General features: G+C 44.0%; 1 protein-coding gene across 1 annotated transcript in view; it reads right to left on the reverse strand.

The window, feature by feature from the left end:
* Positions 1–336: 336 nt before the first annotated feature.
* RBM20 (RNA binding motif protein 20) overlaps positions 337–16,946 on the reverse strand; it is a 47,555-nt gene continuing 30,945 nt past the window's right edge. The window contains exons 10-14 of the mRNA XM_045022843.1: positions 14,212–14,310; positions 9,414–10,074; positions 8,095–8,214; positions 7,082–7,203; positions 337–1,044 (exon numbers count right to left, since the gene is read on the reverse strand). Of these exons, the coding sequence (XP_044878778.1) occupies positions 934–1,044; positions 7,082–7,203; positions 8,095–8,214; positions 9,414–10,074; positions 14,212–14,310 (1,113 nt within the window). The 3' untranslated portion in view covers positions 337–933. The remainder of the gene's footprint in view (positions 1,045–7,081; positions 7,204–8,094; positions 8,215–9,413; positions 10,075–14,211; positions 14,311–16,946) is intronic.

The following is a 16,946-nucleotide window of genomic DNA, read 5'->3' on the forward strand; positions in this document are numbered from 1 at the left end:
TTCCATAAAGACCAGGAAATTCAAGATGGCCAAGATTAGAAAAACATGGTTTAAACCCTCCCCCCGTCCCCCACAATGAGAATGGATAAAGAATTCTACAAGTTACATAAGCGAAACATCTAGCAGTTATAAAGCTTCTTGTGCGACTTTAATCTAAGACACCAAGTGGACACACTTTTAGAATTTTCCCAAGGAATATTTCCAAACACAGAAATTACCAAAGAGCATCCAGCCCACAGGATATAAAGCACTGGAGAATGAAGGCAAATAACTTTCAGCCTGAACTGTTCTGCCTGTATTGGATTTCAATTGTACGTTCCTAGAAATGGGGCTGTGACTTCCTCCATCTTTGTACAACATCTAGTACATGGACAATACTCAAAAATTTAAAAATGATGATGATTATCATCACCAAGCTCTAGGTGCACATATCCTGAGGCCACTGGGGTTTACCTTATGCCATCTAACAGTTAGCACTAGCACAATGGCTGTAGGTCTCTTAAACAAGGCCTGTTGTTCACTATACTAATGAGTGAAGTGACTTAAAATATATTCATGTTAAAAGCTTCATTCAGGACATTTCTTTTCAGATCATTTCCACTGAAGGATGCTAAGTTCTTCTAAATACTCAGCCTGACCTACTGTGTGGCATCTGAGAATCCCTGAGAATTCTGGGTTAGTATAGGAAGCCGCTCCCAACACACAGCCTGAGAAAGAATAGCTGCGCTTGTTACAGATACGCCAGGACTGCTTCCCCGTGGGAAACTATTTCAGGCATTATGGTTTTTAATGGCACCCTGGGCACAGATGCATAGAATATGCTGTTTATTGTGCTTTCCTTCCTCCTGCACAGTGCGAATTGATCACCACATCATGTAGCTCAACAATGAAATATCAGCATTCACTCATTTACAACTCTTCTAGTTGAGCGCATCATAGCTTTTTCTTCTCAAAGTGGGGAACAATCCCAGCAACGTCCTGTGGCAGATTGCTGTCTTCTTCATTCATTTTCAGACTCTCTTCTGCAAGTTGGGATAGATACTTCTGTGACCAAAGGAAAACCAGAGGTGGCATTAGCAAGACTGATAATACTCAGCACAGAGTGCTTTATAGCTTCAAAGCTCTGTCACTAGCCCGTAACAACCCTGGGAGATAGAACCCACAGACATTCTGTCTACGCTAAGGGAATTTAAACTGGTGTATCTGTATTAATGTAGATCCCCCAGATCAAATTCCCTTAATGCTGACAAGACTAGGGAGGTTAAGCGACTTGCTCAATGCCACCCAGGAAGTCAGTGGCAGAACCAGGAGGACTACAGTTCAGGATATCCTGGCTCCCAGTCCCATGCTCAATCCACTAGACCCTTTCTCCTGGCAAATAGAAGCTGATTGCTCAGTTCTGCTCTCACATTGGGGTAAATCAGCAGTAATGCTGCAGAAGTGAACAGAATTACACTGGTATCAAAGTGGTGTGATTGCAGGCAGACATAGTTCCTGATATGACTTAAAACATACGTTACATTTGCAAAGCGTCTGACTTAGACACATACCTTTTGATGTATATAAATCTATTTCTTTTAAGTGGAAGGAAAAGTGAAGCCAACAATCATCACTGATAGAATTTAACAATCTGGCTGGAGTATTTGCCTGTACTGACTTGTTTTATTATGATGAAGTTAAAGTGCCTTAAATATCAATAATATAGTGTGATCCTAAAATCTATTAGCAGCCAGTAAAGCTGCTGACTTACTGGCAATGCCCTTGGGTGGCAGAGGTGCACACAAAATGGAAGGTGGAATGACATGGGCATGAGAGAGGCATGCAAAAATTTTATACTCAAATTCAACCCAGGTGAATGGCATGAGAGGCAGAAGGGAACAAAACTTCCTCATCACAAGTAAATGTGGTCAGAATCAAGGGTTTTATTAAAGATTTATTTATTTATATAATCACACTCACACACATGAGTAACTAATCTGAGTGTTATTAGAGACCATAAATCTAACAAACGGTAAAATGTTCCTCTCTGTGGATCCTGGCCAAGCAAATGCCAGTTACTCAAACTCTTGAAACAGATTAATTAGCACCATCAGTCTACGTACAGCTGCGATGAGAAATCACATACATCTCTAGCTACGAACAACTGCTCTGGTCTAGGACTGGTCATTTAAAAACACTGCTCCAGGGAGGAAAAACAGAATCTTCATGGCAACTCCGCAGCAGGCACCCTACCGCCTGCTTTGTGTCTCTCCTTTCAGTGGTGCCTGTGTGTAACCTGCTGTTGCACTGTCTATACAGTACACCGCATAAACTCACAATATGCAGGGCAGGATTAACCCTTTGTGGGCCCTGAAGCCTGCCCAAAGGCCCCGCCCCTGCACTCCTCCCCAAGGCCCCGACCCTGCTTTCCACCCATGCTCCGCTCCGAGGTCCCGCCCCTGCTTGGCCTCTTTCCCGCCAGGCCCCGCCCATCGCTCACACGAGGGGTGTGTGGAGAGGAGTGAGGTGGGGAGGGGGTGGAGAGGGGCCAAGCAGGGAGGGATTGGAGAGGTGCAAGCGGGGGAAGGGAAGGGTGCGGAGAGGAATGATTGGGGGTGGAGCTTCAGGGGGAAGAGGCCAAGTGGGGTCGGGGCCTTGGGGAGTGGCCACAGTCCAGGTGACAGGGCATCTTCTGAGTGTGGGCCCAGCACTATTGTAAACTCAGTACTGACAATGTGGTCTTCCTTTTCTAGACAAAGGGCAAAACTCTTTATGTTTCATGTGTACAGCTTAGCAGGCAGTGACTCAAAACTATTCTTCAGCTTCCAGAGGCAACCTTCCCCCCCCCCTTTTTTTTTTTTTGAGGGGAAGGGGTAGTAGCTGGTCCATTTTTAAACCTCAATCATTGCCTGCCAAGATCCTTAAGGTCAGAAGGGACCATTATGATCGTCTAGTCTGACCTCCTGCACAACACAGGCCACAGAATCTCACCCACTCACTCCTGTATCAAACCCCTAACCTACATCTGAACTATTGAAGTCCTCAAATTGTGGTTTTAAGACTTCAAGGCGCAGAGGAAGGCGAAAACCCCCCAGGGCCTCTGCCAATCTGTCCTGGAGGAAAATTCCTTCCCAGCCCCAAATATGGCAATCAGCTAAACCCTGAGCATGTGGGCAAGACTCACCAGCAAGACACTCAGGAAAGAATTCTCTGTAGTAACTCAGATCCCAATCCATCTAACATCCCATCACAAGCCATTGGGCATATTTGCCGCTAATAGTCAAAGACCAATTAATTGCCAAAATTAGGCTATCCCATCATACCATCCCCTCCATAAATTTATCAAGCTTAATCTTGAAGCCAGGTATGTCTTTTGCCTCCAGTGCTCTCCTGGGAAGGCTGTTCTAGAACTTCACTCCTCTGATGGTTAGAAACCTTCATCTAATTTCAAGTCTAAACTTCCTGATGGCCAGTTTATATCCATTTGTTCTTGTGTCCACATTGGTACTGAGCTTAAATAATTCCTCTCCCTCCCTGGTATTTATTCCTCTGATGTATTCATAGAGAGCAATCGTATCTCCCCTCAGCCTTCTTTTGGGTAGGCTAAACAAGCCAAGCTCTTTGAGTCTCCTTTCATAAGGCAGGTTTTCCATTCCTCGGATCATCCCAGTAGCCCTTCTCTGTACCTGTTCTAGTTTGAATTCATCCTTCTTAAACATGGGAGACCAGAATTGCCCACAGTATTTGAGATGAGGTCTCACCAGTGCCTTGTATAATGGTACTAACACCTCCTTATCTCTACTGGAAATACCTCGCCTGATGCATCCCAAGACCGCATTAGCTTTTTTCATGGCCATATCACATTGGCGGCTCATAGACATCCTCTGATCAACCAATACTCCGAGGTCCTTCTCTTCCTCTGTTACTTCCAACTGATGCATCCCAAGTTTATAACAAAAATTCTTGTTATTAATCCCTAAATGCGTGACCTTGCTCTTTTCACTATGAAATTTCATCCTGTTACTATTACTCCCATTTACAAGGTCATCCAGATCTTCCTGTATGATATCCCAGTCCTTCTCTGTATTAGCAACACCTCCCAGCTTTTGAGTCATCTGCAAACTTTATCAGCACATTCCCACTTTTTGTGCCAAGGTCAGTAATAAAAAGATTAAATAAGATTGTTCCCAAAACCAATCCCTGAGGAACTACACTAGTAACCTCCCTCCAGCCTGACAGTTCACTTTTCAGTACGACCTGTGGTAGTCTCCCCTTTAACCAGTTCCTTATCCACCTTTCAATTTTCATATTGATCCCCATCTTTTCCAATTTAACTAATAATTCCCCATGTGGAACCATATCAAATGCCTTACTGAAATCAAGGTAAATTAGATCCACTGCGTTTCCTTTGTCTAAAAAAATCTGTTACCTTCTCAAAGAAGGAGATCAGGTTGGTTTGGCCTCTTTTGTAAAACCATGTTGTATTTTGTCCCAGTTACCATTGACCTCAATGCCCTTAACTACTTTCTTCTTCAACATTTTTCCAAGACCTTGCATACAGGAGCACCGCCAGCTTTTTTCCACCCTAGGCTGCAGAAGGTCCCGCCCCTGAAATGCCACCCCTGACAGAGGCAGCGGAAGGTCCTGCCCCCGAAATGCTGACAACGACCGGGGAGGCCGAAGATCCGGCCGCCGCGGTCGGCGCCCCCCAAATGTTAGTGTCCTAGGCAACTGCCTAGGTCGCCTAATGGGTTGTGCCGGCCCTGCTTGCATACTACAGATGTCAAACTAACAGGCCTATAGTTACTCGGATCACTTTTTTTTTCCTTTCTTAAAAATAGGAACTATGTTAGCAATTCTCCAGTCATACAGTACAACCTCTGAGTTTACAGATTCATTAAAAATTCTTGCTAATGGGCTTGCAATTTCATGTGCCAGTTCCTTTAATATTCTTGGATGAAGATTATCTGGGCCCCCTGATTTAGTCCCATTAAGCTGTTCGAGTTTGGCTTCTACCTCAGATAAGGTAATATCTACCTCCATATCCTCATTCCCATTTGTCATCCTACCATTATCCCTAAACTCCTCATTAGCCTCATTAAAGACTGAGGCAAAGTATTTGTTTAGATATTGGGCCATGCCTAAATTATCCTTAACCTCCACTCCATCCTCAGTGTTTAGCGGTCCCACTTCTTCTTTTTTCTTCTTATTTATATGGCTATAGAACCTTTTACTATTGGTTTTAATTCCCTTTGCAAGGTCCAACTCTACATGGCTTTTGGCCTCTCTCACTTTATCCCTACATATTCTGACCTCAATAAGGTAGCTTTCCCATCTTCCACTCCTTGTAGGCTTTCTGCTTTTTCTTAATCACCTCTCTGAGATGCTTGCTCATCCAGCTTGGTCTACAATTCCTGCCTATGAATTTTTTCCCCTTTCTTGGGATGCAGGCTTCTGATAGTTTCTGCAATTTTGACTTGAAGTAATTCCAGGCCTCCTCTGCCTTTAGATCCACAAGTTCTTCAGCCCAATCCACTTCCCTAATTTTCTGCATTTTTTTAAGTTAGCCCTTTTGAAATAAAAAACCCTAGTCACAGATCTATTTTTGTTTATCCTTCCATTTAGTTTAAACTGAATTAGCTCATGATCGCTCGAACCAAGGTTGTCCCCTACAACCATTTCTTCTATGAGGTCCTCACTACTCACCAAAACCAAATCTAAAATGGCATCCCCTCTTGTTGGTTCAGCAACTACTTGGTGAAGGAATCCATCAGCTATTGCATCCAGGAAAATCTGAGCCCTATTATTATTACTAGCACTTGTCCTCCAGTCTATATCTGGGAAGTTAAAGTCTCTGATGATCAAACAATTCCCATTAGTATTTACTTCATTAAAAACATTAAAGAGGTCTCTATCCATATTGAATTCAGATCCTGGTGGTCAATAGCACACCCCAAGCATAGGCGTCAACTTTCCCCAGCGCCGGTGGGTGCTTACGCCCCCCTAGCCCTGCCCTAACTCCACCCTTTCCCCACCCCTGCCCCGCCCCCCATTCCAACCCCTTCCCCAAAGTCCTGCCCCAATTCCACCCCCTCCCTGCCCCTACTGGACCCCTTCCCCAAATCCCCGCCCCATCCCTGTCTCTTCCCCGAGTGCGCTGCATTCTCCCTCCTTCCCCCTCCCTCCCAGCCACGCAAAACAGCTGTTTTGCGGTGCAAGCGCTGGGAGCTAGTGGGGGAAAGTGGGCACCCGGCGTGCTCAGGGGAGGAGGCGGAGCGGAGGCGGAGGTGTGGGTTGGGTTTGGTTTATTTTTGGATATGCCAATGATCTTAGTGCAATATTGTCTAATGTGTGCTTTTATATTTGGAAAAATACCTAGAGCAATGGGTGAGGATTTAAAAGTAAATCTAAATAAATACACAGGACATGGCATTCTTCTTCACTGCCTTCTAGCAAGTGTTATGTAGCATTGTGCTGCACTGTTGGACAGCTGCCATGTTCCACACGAGAGATGGCTGCATTTCAGTGGCCTATGAAGTCATCCTCAGATCATTTATGTATCATACACATAATGCTTTGAAATTCCTCAAGTTGAAACATACTGTAGAGACTTAAATTGGCACAGAAATAAAATTATACAAATTCTAAAAGGGTAACAAATTTAGCTGCCATGAATTAAGAAATCACTAGTGGTGGCAGGCTCTGTGCAATCTGTCCCAGAAAGAACTGCCTATGCACTTCAGTCCTCACCTGAAACACCGCTACTATTCCCTAATTTTGGGACTCTTAAGAAGAGAGACTCAACGGGCCAAATTGTGTGCTAGTATTTTTGTGATGTGGCCTTCTCACCTCATTTCACTTGTGAGCCATGATTTGAACACAGGGATCAGAGGTGACAGGCTAGTGTGCTGGCTGGCAGCGCTGCACAAACCATTTGATTTCTATACATTTGTCAGCTTAAAAGATTTAAAACTGTCCATTTCCATGCCACTGAATTCTGTGCGTACCATGAAAGTCCGTTTTATAGCACCAGAGAGTTTTACTCAGTCTGACCCATTCGTTAGTAGAAGCAGGACTAAAACTAATTACACGTGTGTTTTACCTGAAGATTTTTGTAGTGAACAGTACTTCTGCAGTGGCTTATCTTAGCTGTCTCTTCATTCGTGTAGAAAAGTCCACAAAGCTTGCAGTAAAACCCAGTTCTGGGCACCACAAATTCCACACCTACCAAACAATTTTGAATCACATTAACATGGTTTACTTTCAAAGAGAAAAATATAATTTAGCTCAATGATAAAGAAACAAAGGCTAATCCCAGATCTACTACTTTCAAGTTCACCCTGAAAGGACATCAAATTCTGTAACACTGACGAATGACGGCGAAAAATTACAATTTAAAACATCATGTACTGCAAATACACATTGTATACATTCTCATAGATATTATATATATTTATACATTATCTCAGATAATATATGCATGTATATTTATTGAGAATACATGATGGTATACCACAAAGGGTTGGGATAGTCCCAGAATTTACTAGGGGCAAAAGTCACAACTGAGTTATATAGGTCATTCCTAGCGAGTGCCAATAATAGCCTTATATTAGATCACACCACACTGTATTCTGTATGTTCATGATCTATGGTTGTGTAGTGTAATCGATCCATTTGGGGCTAATCACTCTAATTTTTCATGTCACATGCTTAGAAGCTCCTTACTGTACAGAGAACTCACATGAGAGATCTCTCTGCCCTCAAGATTTCCTTGGCACTGAGCAATGCTTCTACCAAAGCCCAGATAATTTCTTTATGAATGTGTCAGTCCCCCTATGTTTTAGACCTTGGAATCCAATGGCAGTTATTTCAGCTGTTCAGTGTCATTAATGAATGCATAGTCCATTTATCTGGAATAATAATCAATAATCTGGAATAAAAATCTCAGTTGTTTCAACATTTAACCATGTGTTACTTACTGTTTCTCTTGATTCTCCTTGCATTCATTCTGAGAAACAAATATGATAAGTAGCCTTAAAGTGACACCTTGCTGTACATTCAAGGTATTGCAATGGACAGTGTCATGCGGAGAGAGACCTAAATGTTTAGACATACCTAGAGGAATGCTAAGTTCAGTGAAAACATCCTCTTGTTCCCAGGATGGTGAAGAATGGGGTCTTTTAGATTTCACCTCGGAGAATTCAGGAGATTTCATTTCCAGGTACCTAGGATTTACTTAACAAAGGAATAAATGCATTGAATGGTATATTTCCATCCAATCTGGTTGCTTAATACAGTACAGCTGCCAATAGCTAACCAATAAGAAACACCACACACACAGTAACTACATTTTTTTTTAAATCTAGAGACACTTGCATGTTCATTACTGCTCTTCTGTTTATATTTTAAACTTCTCCATTTTGGTAATTGCCCACTTTCATTAGAGAGAGTGTGTTAAAACTGGAGCTATACTTTATGCATGCCTCGGTATTACAGGATACTGACAAACACTATTCTTCTGTATTTATATGTTAAATCAGTGCAGGCAGCAGATTTAATGCATGGGAAATATTGTGTTGATTTACTGGGAAGGATTAAGGCTGGTAAGAAAGATATCCTTCCTCCCCGTTCCAGACATGTGAATTGCTTATATATTATATATAAAATACAGAGCCACTCAAGATCCCAAATCACTACAGCATTACAATAGAGATGCAGGATTAAGAATAAAGGGCTTGATTCTGATTCTGCAGTTCTTCCAGATACTGCTGTCCTTACTCAGATATTTTTCCTGACAGCTAAAGTTTTTAATAGGCAGGTATGATTAATCTGACCCTCTGAAAATATGTTCTGGCTTTGTGTTACCATGTGCCTTGCCATGGCAGGTTATATTAGAGGGAACATATAAGAAATAACGATACTTGGTTAGTACCCACCCAAGTCCCCACACAAAGTCACGTGCTTGCATGAACAAGGACAGAGAACATCTACAAACTATTTTCATCTTTTTGTATAGTGGGTAAGAAACACTCATCCTGAGTTTCTTATGGTAGTGGGAGCCACATAGATATAAAAGATCCCTCGGTTATTTGTTGACCTGCAGGAACTGTAGTTTTTCTCATTGACCATTCAAAGTACTTAGCAGGGGGCTGCAAGAGTTCAGCTCAACTCATGTGAACCCAGATGTGACTGTTACAGCTGATTATTGCAAGTTGGTTATCGTATTTCCTTTACACCATTTGACTAAAAGCCTTTAATGGATTAATGGATTAACAGGGCTCTCATGGCAGCAGGGCTCTTTTACTGAGCTGCTCCTAGGAAAATCTTGACACTATTAGCAACATTTATTCTTGTTAGCAGCAGATTAAAATCTAATGCATCTTGCACAGATAAAAGCTCTCCACCAGCAGAAAAGAAAACACAGAAGTAGTTACCCCGGGTCTCTTGGCACTCTTGGCTTCCACGCGTTGTTTCTTCACTGGAGTTTTTTACAAGCATTTCCATGACTTCTCTACTCTCTGTTTCTTGTGATCCCATCTGCTTGTAATGATCCATAAAAGTGTCAGAGAGCTGGTGAGTCTCTCCTTTCATGTGATCAGAAGGTATCTGTCCATCCTCCAGCTTTATGTGAATATCAGAGCTCTCCTCTATTTTTCCTTCCTTTTTGTGGTAATTAGAATCCCTAAGAGCTCTGTCTTCTTGTGATTCATCTGGCTTCTGTTCAGTGTCCAGATTTAGGCTTGATGCTTCGGTAACTGTATCATCATCATCACCTTCTGGACAGCCACCGGAAGCAGCTACGCTTTCCTTTGCTGATCTGAAGCTCGTTTCTGGAGCTTCCTGGGCAGATTCGCCTTCACACCTGTTTATCTGGCTATGGTCATTTTCCAGTTCTAATGTGCTAGTTACATACTGATGCATTTCTGAGCATGCTTTGTCTTTTGGATCAACTGGAACAATTTCTTCAAGTTCGGTTATATCTGGCTCCATAATAAAGTCGTCTTCTCCCACTTCATCCACTGTGACCAGTTCTTCCATGTTAGCTGGATACCAGGCCTCGCCTTCCATCTCACTTCCACTTTCCCAGTCTCGCTCCTGCAGCAAAGAGGGAAACGAGTTGGGAAAGATGTCATAGTTATACATCATCAATATTAGGGAATGGGCTTTGGCGTAGTGATCACAAGTGATGCTTTGGACTGGCCATCCCTCATCTCCTGGCCATCCCTCATGTCCTACCATGTGCACAATTCCTAGGAATGGTACACTGTGGTACCATGTTTGATTTACTCTGTGTATGTGTAGGGGGGTGTATATGTAATCCATGTGCTAATAGGGAGATATTTCTTTAGAGAGAAGCGGGAGAGGAGTGAGTTGTGTCTGGGTCATTCTTGCTAGGCAGATGCCCAATTAGCACTCCACACCCAGAAGTTTCTGGAATTGGGTGTGGTAGCTGGACTCATAGACTCCACTGAGGACAAGTAATCAAGGCAGCTTCTTTACAAAAGGACATGTGACCTGCCGGGAGAAGCTTAGCCATGGCAGCAGAAAGCAGGCTGGTTTCCCTTAACTCTGAAGCACTGTACAGCAGGTTAGGAATATTGTTAACTTTCCAACACTGGGAAGCCCTGGCCATGTTAGAAAGAGGAAACTGGGAGGGGAAACTAATGTCTTTCATTTTAGTAACACACCTTGAGTGTGATTTGATTTTAGCCAAACCATTTTAGTTCAATTGTCTTTACCAGTTCGGTTCAGCAACTTTTTTCTTATTTAAATGGGATGATGGGGAAAGTCGTCTATATCTGGCTATTCTCCGTTTTGTATTTTTCGTGTAATAGGGTTATTGATTTATATACTTAATACCGATTGGCTGATTAATTAGCTAGCTAGCTGAGTGATTCCATAGTCCAGTAGAGAAGGAGAACGTCTGCTTGGGTTCCAGTTGGAGATTTCTACAACCAAGGGGAGGGATGATATTGCAACAGAGCTTTCGGCTTAGCAGACTGTATGGAGCCGATGAACAAAGACTCTAGCTGAGACAGGTAAACTCAGCCTAAGCTGTTGGAACTCTGAGTTACTTCTCACTGTGTGTTTGTGGGGACCGAGCTGTTTAGATCTAATTTGTTTCTTTTGTTTATATTTATGTATAATTGTGAAGCTAGTGTATGTGAATTCTGAAGTAGCCTTATTAGATAGTAGAAATTAAGCTATTATTATTATTATTGTTTCTTGATTATTATAAGATTGTATGAAGTTGGTACTTAAGAATTAAGTTCATTCCCTTTGTTCTTTTTGGACGTGATTGTGGGGAATCCGTGCTGAAAGTCCTCCATGACTGAACTCTGGATCTGCATGTGCTTTTCTATAGGAGTTGTGTTTAACCACTAAGAGAGTTCCCCCACTGTTACATATTGTGACAAAGTTCCTCCTCTGCCTTTGTGTGTCCTGCGCTTATTGGCAGATTTGCTCACCTCAGTGATCTTCCCCACAGTCTGGGTCAACTTGTCCTGTGTCTGATCAGGAGTTGGAAGGTTTGGGGGGAACCCAGGCCCACCCTCTACTCCGGGTTCCAGCCCAGGGCCCTCTGGATTGCAGCTGTCTATAGTGCCTCCTGGTACAGCTGCATGACAGCTACAACTCCCTGGGCTACTTCCCCATGGCCTCCTCCAAACACCTTCTTTATCCTCACCACAGGACCTTCCTCCTGGTGTCTGATAACGCTTGTACTCCTTAGTCCTCCAGCAGCACATCCTCTCACTCTCAGCTCCTTGCGCCTCTTGCTCCCAGCTCCTCACACGCACTTCCTCTCCTCTGGCTCCTACCCCCGGCCTGACTGGAGTGAGCTCCTTTTTAAACCCAGGTGCCCTGATTAGCCTGCCTTGATTGGCTGCAGGTGATCTAATCAGCCTGTCTGCCTTCATTGGTTCTAGCAGGTTCCTGATTACTCTAGTGCAGCCCCTGCTCTGGTCACTCAGGGAACAGAAAACTACTCATCCAGTGACCAGTATATTTGCCCTCTACCAGACTCCTGTACCCCACTGGTTTGGGTCTGTTACAATATACACAGACCACTTTACAATAGCCATATAAATGCTTCAAGCACTGCACTTCTTTGGGGATATTTTGTAACTCTCTGGGTTGCTGAAATCTCCCCATCTCACTCTTACGTTAATGACCACCATGTGAGCAGTGCCACAACTGCCCAGAAATCCACAACCTGCTGTACCTAATTCTTTGAATAAGTGTTTCTTCAGGCTCAGAGGAAATTCACTTACCTACCCCTCTGGGGACATAGGAGCCTTGCCAGCAGAGACTGCTGGGGGAATGTGCTGAATTTATCCACTCCCCATCATCACCATGACCAACCTCTCCCCAACCAACCCAGTCATTGTTTTGCCTGGCTGCACACTACCTCAAGCTGCTACAGAGAAAGGAAACTTGTGGCTACCTACTGCAGTCACTTCCTTCCACATGGACCCTCTGCCAGAGACTCTGCTGGCAGAAGCTTGAAGGAAGTTAGCCTTTAGAGTTACACTAAGCTTTTAATCTCCTGGAATACTAGATAAATGCCAAATAAAACCGCAGGATGGTACTAATTATAAACTCAGTATCCGACAGTGGCGCTTCATTCCAAAACATTAGCACTGGCTTTCAGAAGTGCACATACAGTAACTCCTCACTTCACGTTGTAGTTATGTTCCTGAAAAATGCAACTTTAAGTGAAACGATGCTAAACGAATCCAATTTCCCCATAAGAATTAATGTAAATGGTGGGGAGTTAGGTTCCAGGGCATCTTCTCCTACTCTGCAAGCACCAGGGGCGGGGGGGCTCAACCCTCAGCCTGCCCACTCCACCCCTTCCCCAAAGCCTCCACCCTTGACCCACCTCTTCTCCCTCTGCCCCTCCTCCCCCTTTACTTCGCACACTGTGTCCTGGCTCCTCCCTCTCCCTCCCTCCCTTCTAAACATTGCAAGCCAGCTGATTGCTGCGTTCGGGAGGTGGGGGGGGCACACCGAGTCCTCGCTCCTCCCCTCTCCCTCCAGCCTGGGGCAACCAGCTGGCTTGCGGCATTTAGGAGGGAGGGGGAGGAGCGAGGACTTGGTGCAGGCTCCCCCTCCCTCCCCCCCTGCCTCCTGCCCAGGGCAATCAGCTGGTTTCTGGCATTCGGGAGGCAGGGGAGGGAGGGGGAACCTGTGCGCCCAGTCCTTGCTCCTCCCCCCTCCCTCCAAAATGCCGCAAGCCAGCTGATTGCTGCGGGCAGGAGGTGGGGGGAGGAGAGGGAAGGTGCTGATCTGTGGGGTCTGTTGGTGGTCAGGAGGCACTGGGGGGGGCGTAGGGAGGCTGCCAGCTGTGGAGAAAGCAGGCAGCCAAACAACGTAAGAGTGGAGCATTGCACAACTTTAAATGAATATGTTCCCTAATTGATCAGCAACCTAACAACGAAACAACGTTAAGCGGGACGACTTTAAGTGAGGAGTTATTGTATTAATTACAATGCCTGTTTACTTTTAATGCATACTTGGAATAAGTTAGATTTCAACGCCCAGAATCATTTTATGTGCATAAGAGATTAAAAATCTGTGGTTTTCCCCTCTTTGGTCATTTCCCATGAAGCCTGGCAGTGTCCTAGGGTAGACAGACTGTTCTTGATCAGGAGATCAATTTTCTACTGCACCAGACATTGATAGCTACCACATTCGACCATCAGCTCGTAACTGTAAAGGTATGAAGCTGGAGAATTTCGAAGAATATGTCTCTGTGCTACTGCAACAGAAAGTTTGGAGTGAAATTATTTAACTAAAGAGAAATATTTAAAAAGAGGTTGTCTACAGTCCATCTAATGCCATCATTCTGGAAAGGCTTCATCTCCTGTCCCATCCTTTGCTGTAGCTCCAGAATGACTGCCTCTTCTATTTTTGGACACACTGTACAGTTATGTAGTCTTTTTAGGCATACGTTCCTTCACATGCATAGCACTTGGCAGCAGCAATTAAAAGTAATCTATATGGGCATACAGCAACTAAAAAAAGAGCCTCTCAAAACCCTGTCAGGCAAAAGCTATCCATAGAAGCAGAGTTCAATACGAGGTAAGTTAATTTAGACATCCCCTCTCAGAGTGTCTGAGAAATGGCATTCAATGGGGGTGTAATATTTCTGTCTGCAAAATTTGCTGACAAACTCATGTGTTGCTTCATTTTATAATAGAGACTAAACCCAGTAAACACCCAGTTTACCTTCTCTTTTCTTGTGCTTTCCACAGAATCTGCTGAATCTTTTCCTTGTTTATTCGCTGAAGGTGAGGTCTTCTCTGTAATATGCTCCTCTTTCCCAAGCTAAAACAAATACAATATGTATATCTGTAGTGACACTCAGCAGTAATCCTGAACAGAGAGATTTCCATTATGGTGCCATTCTGAGTCTTTGTGAGCAAAGGCATTCAGCATGGTCCCATTCCTTATTCATCAAATTTGTATAAGTGAACTGTACTCTGGGGAAACACCCAGAGACTGGAGACTTCTATCTAGCAAAGCTGGACAGAAAATTAAAAAAAGAAAAGAAATTTTGAGAAAAAAATTGAAATGATTGGAAATTCATGAATTTCCAATCTTCCTTCTTCAGTTTTCCAATCAACCCTGGTTTATAATGATTGAATGCAATGTAAGCAGGGGGCCCCAACCCATTGATTTGTTATTGTAGGACTGCTCAGGAATGCAGTTCCTTGCATAGGTCATATTTTGGAAAAACAAACCACAACATTATATGGTGTTTAAAAAAAAAAAGTAAGTGGACTGGAAGTTTGGATCTTTTAAGCTTGAGGGCATCCCTTTAACCTTATGAGTGACCTTAACCAAAGATTCTCAGAAGGTCTATTGCTAACACTGTTAGTTTAAGATGACTATGTACGTGTGTGCAATTACCGCAGCTTCTCTCCAAGGAAGCACAAAGCGACCACAAAAAGACAATCAAGCCACATCATCTTGGTTGTCACCAGGGACTGAACCCAGGAGTTAAAAGCAGGAGCCCCTGCAGCTTCTGCAAAAGGATTAAGATCCACACCCGACAGCTGCAGCGGACTCGTATCCTCAATGGACCAGGAGTATGCCTAACACAGAGGAATGACAGCTTTGATGTGGGCTACTAGATGAGACTCCAACTGCATGAGCTGCTGTCGTTAGCAGTCCTTGCAGACTGCCCCAAGAGGAACATCACAGGGCCAGACAGGAGGGTACCTGGCTCCACAGGGCTACACCTTAGAGAGAGCCCTGCTCCGATGTATCATTCAGCCACGCTGAAATACACAGGGAAAGAAAAAGGGGACAAAAATCTGGTGCAGATAAACAGATCAATTGGACATGGCAGAGCCATCGCCTGCTTGCTACAGAGACTGCTGAGCTACAACCCGGAAACCTGGAAACGGACACCATTTTTCCCTGCATGAGGAAGGAGAGCAAGATCAACTAAGGCTTGCCCTGAGCTGGCTACAGATTTTGAAGTTCAGCGGGATCAACTCAAGTCATTGCACCTGGGGAACCAGAATGGGATATCCAGCAGCTTCTGCAAGTAAACGCTCCCCAGTGAGAGACACTGACCACCTACCCATTTTCAAGACTATTGTTAGTTAAATACATGTACAGCCTTGTTTCCATTCTGTGCAGCATTACACTTACACACCTGTCCTGCAATGTTATCAACTTAATCTTCGTACTTAGTGTCAAAGTAACAAAGAGTTAAGGTTAGAACTTTTCAGAAGACCTCAAATAAATTATGTGCTGATACCAGACACCTCTGTGTTCTTGGGGAACCAGGGTGCAGTATCCAGCCTGACTCATGAAAGACACTCCCCCCTCCCCCCCAGCCTCTGCTTAAACCAAAACCCATCAGAGAGAAAAACTTGCAGAAAGCAGTGAAGAGCATTGGGAGACACACCTAGACCCCTCCTGACAAGGGTGACAAGATTAAGACATCTCCATTAGCATACAGAATGGAGAGCAACTAATATTCAATAAATAACTTCTGTGGTTAAGTTGGTTGCTTCTCTCTCTCTTGCTGAACTTTACTCTTTTGTGTTTTTAGCTTCCCCCATTCACTCTACAGCAACACTTCTTTTACCTAAGCTAAAGATCCCTGCAGCGCCCATAATACTGTGAGGTTTGCTCATCAAGTAGGTTACTGCCAGTACAATTGTGTTGTGAGAGTGGGGATAGGGCCGTGCTGAATCTGGGACGCATAAGGGTGACAGCTTGAAAGTGCTGCTTGACCCAGTCCATGGAGCCCAGGGGCATATAAGGAGAGTCAGCTTGAAAGTGCTGCTTCATCCAGCCCAGTGAGTCCAGAGACATATAAGGGATCAGATTGACAGTGCTGATTGACCCGGTCCGCTCAGACTTGCTCTCTTAATGTATGTGTGGGTGGGTGTGTGTTCATCCGGTTTTGGGGCTGGAGGATAGCTCCATTGGGAGGGGACTTGCAGAAGGGAGTAGAGCTCCATATGAAAACACAAGTGACACAAGCAGTACATTGATAGAATTACAGAATCCCCTCCTCCAGAAGAGTAACCCGAATAAATGAGCATACCTCAAAGTAATGGGCAAATCTGGTAACAGTGCCCAAATCCCACTGGTGTCCCAGTAGACTCCTTTTAGTCAATGATTTTTGGGGAAGAAAGCCGCAAGGTACTGGAGTGAATAACAGAGCTCTCCATAATGGTATTTCTGTTGATGTGGCAAGTTACAAAATGTTCGAGTGGCTTTTTCTCCCTGCTTGGTGTTAATAATGTGAGTTCAAAACTGGCTCAGTATATGTTGCACCCCTCAAAGTGCAACTGCTCCCCAAGAAAGCGTAGAGATACTACACATGACAGGTCCCCAGGTGCATGAATAAGGAAAACAAACTTCTGCTCTCAAAGTTTGCTACTGAGTTCTTGAGCTGCTGTATAAAATGATTGTTCTGTGGAGGGCTGGTGCCGAGT

This window comes from Mauremys mutica, chromosome 7 (genome assembly GCF_020497125.1).
Source record: "Mauremys mutica isolate MM-2020 ecotype Southern chromosome 7, ASM2049712v1, whole genome shotgun sequence".
NCBI lineage: Eukaryota > Metazoa > Chordata > Testudines > Geoemydidae > Mauremys > Mauremys mutica.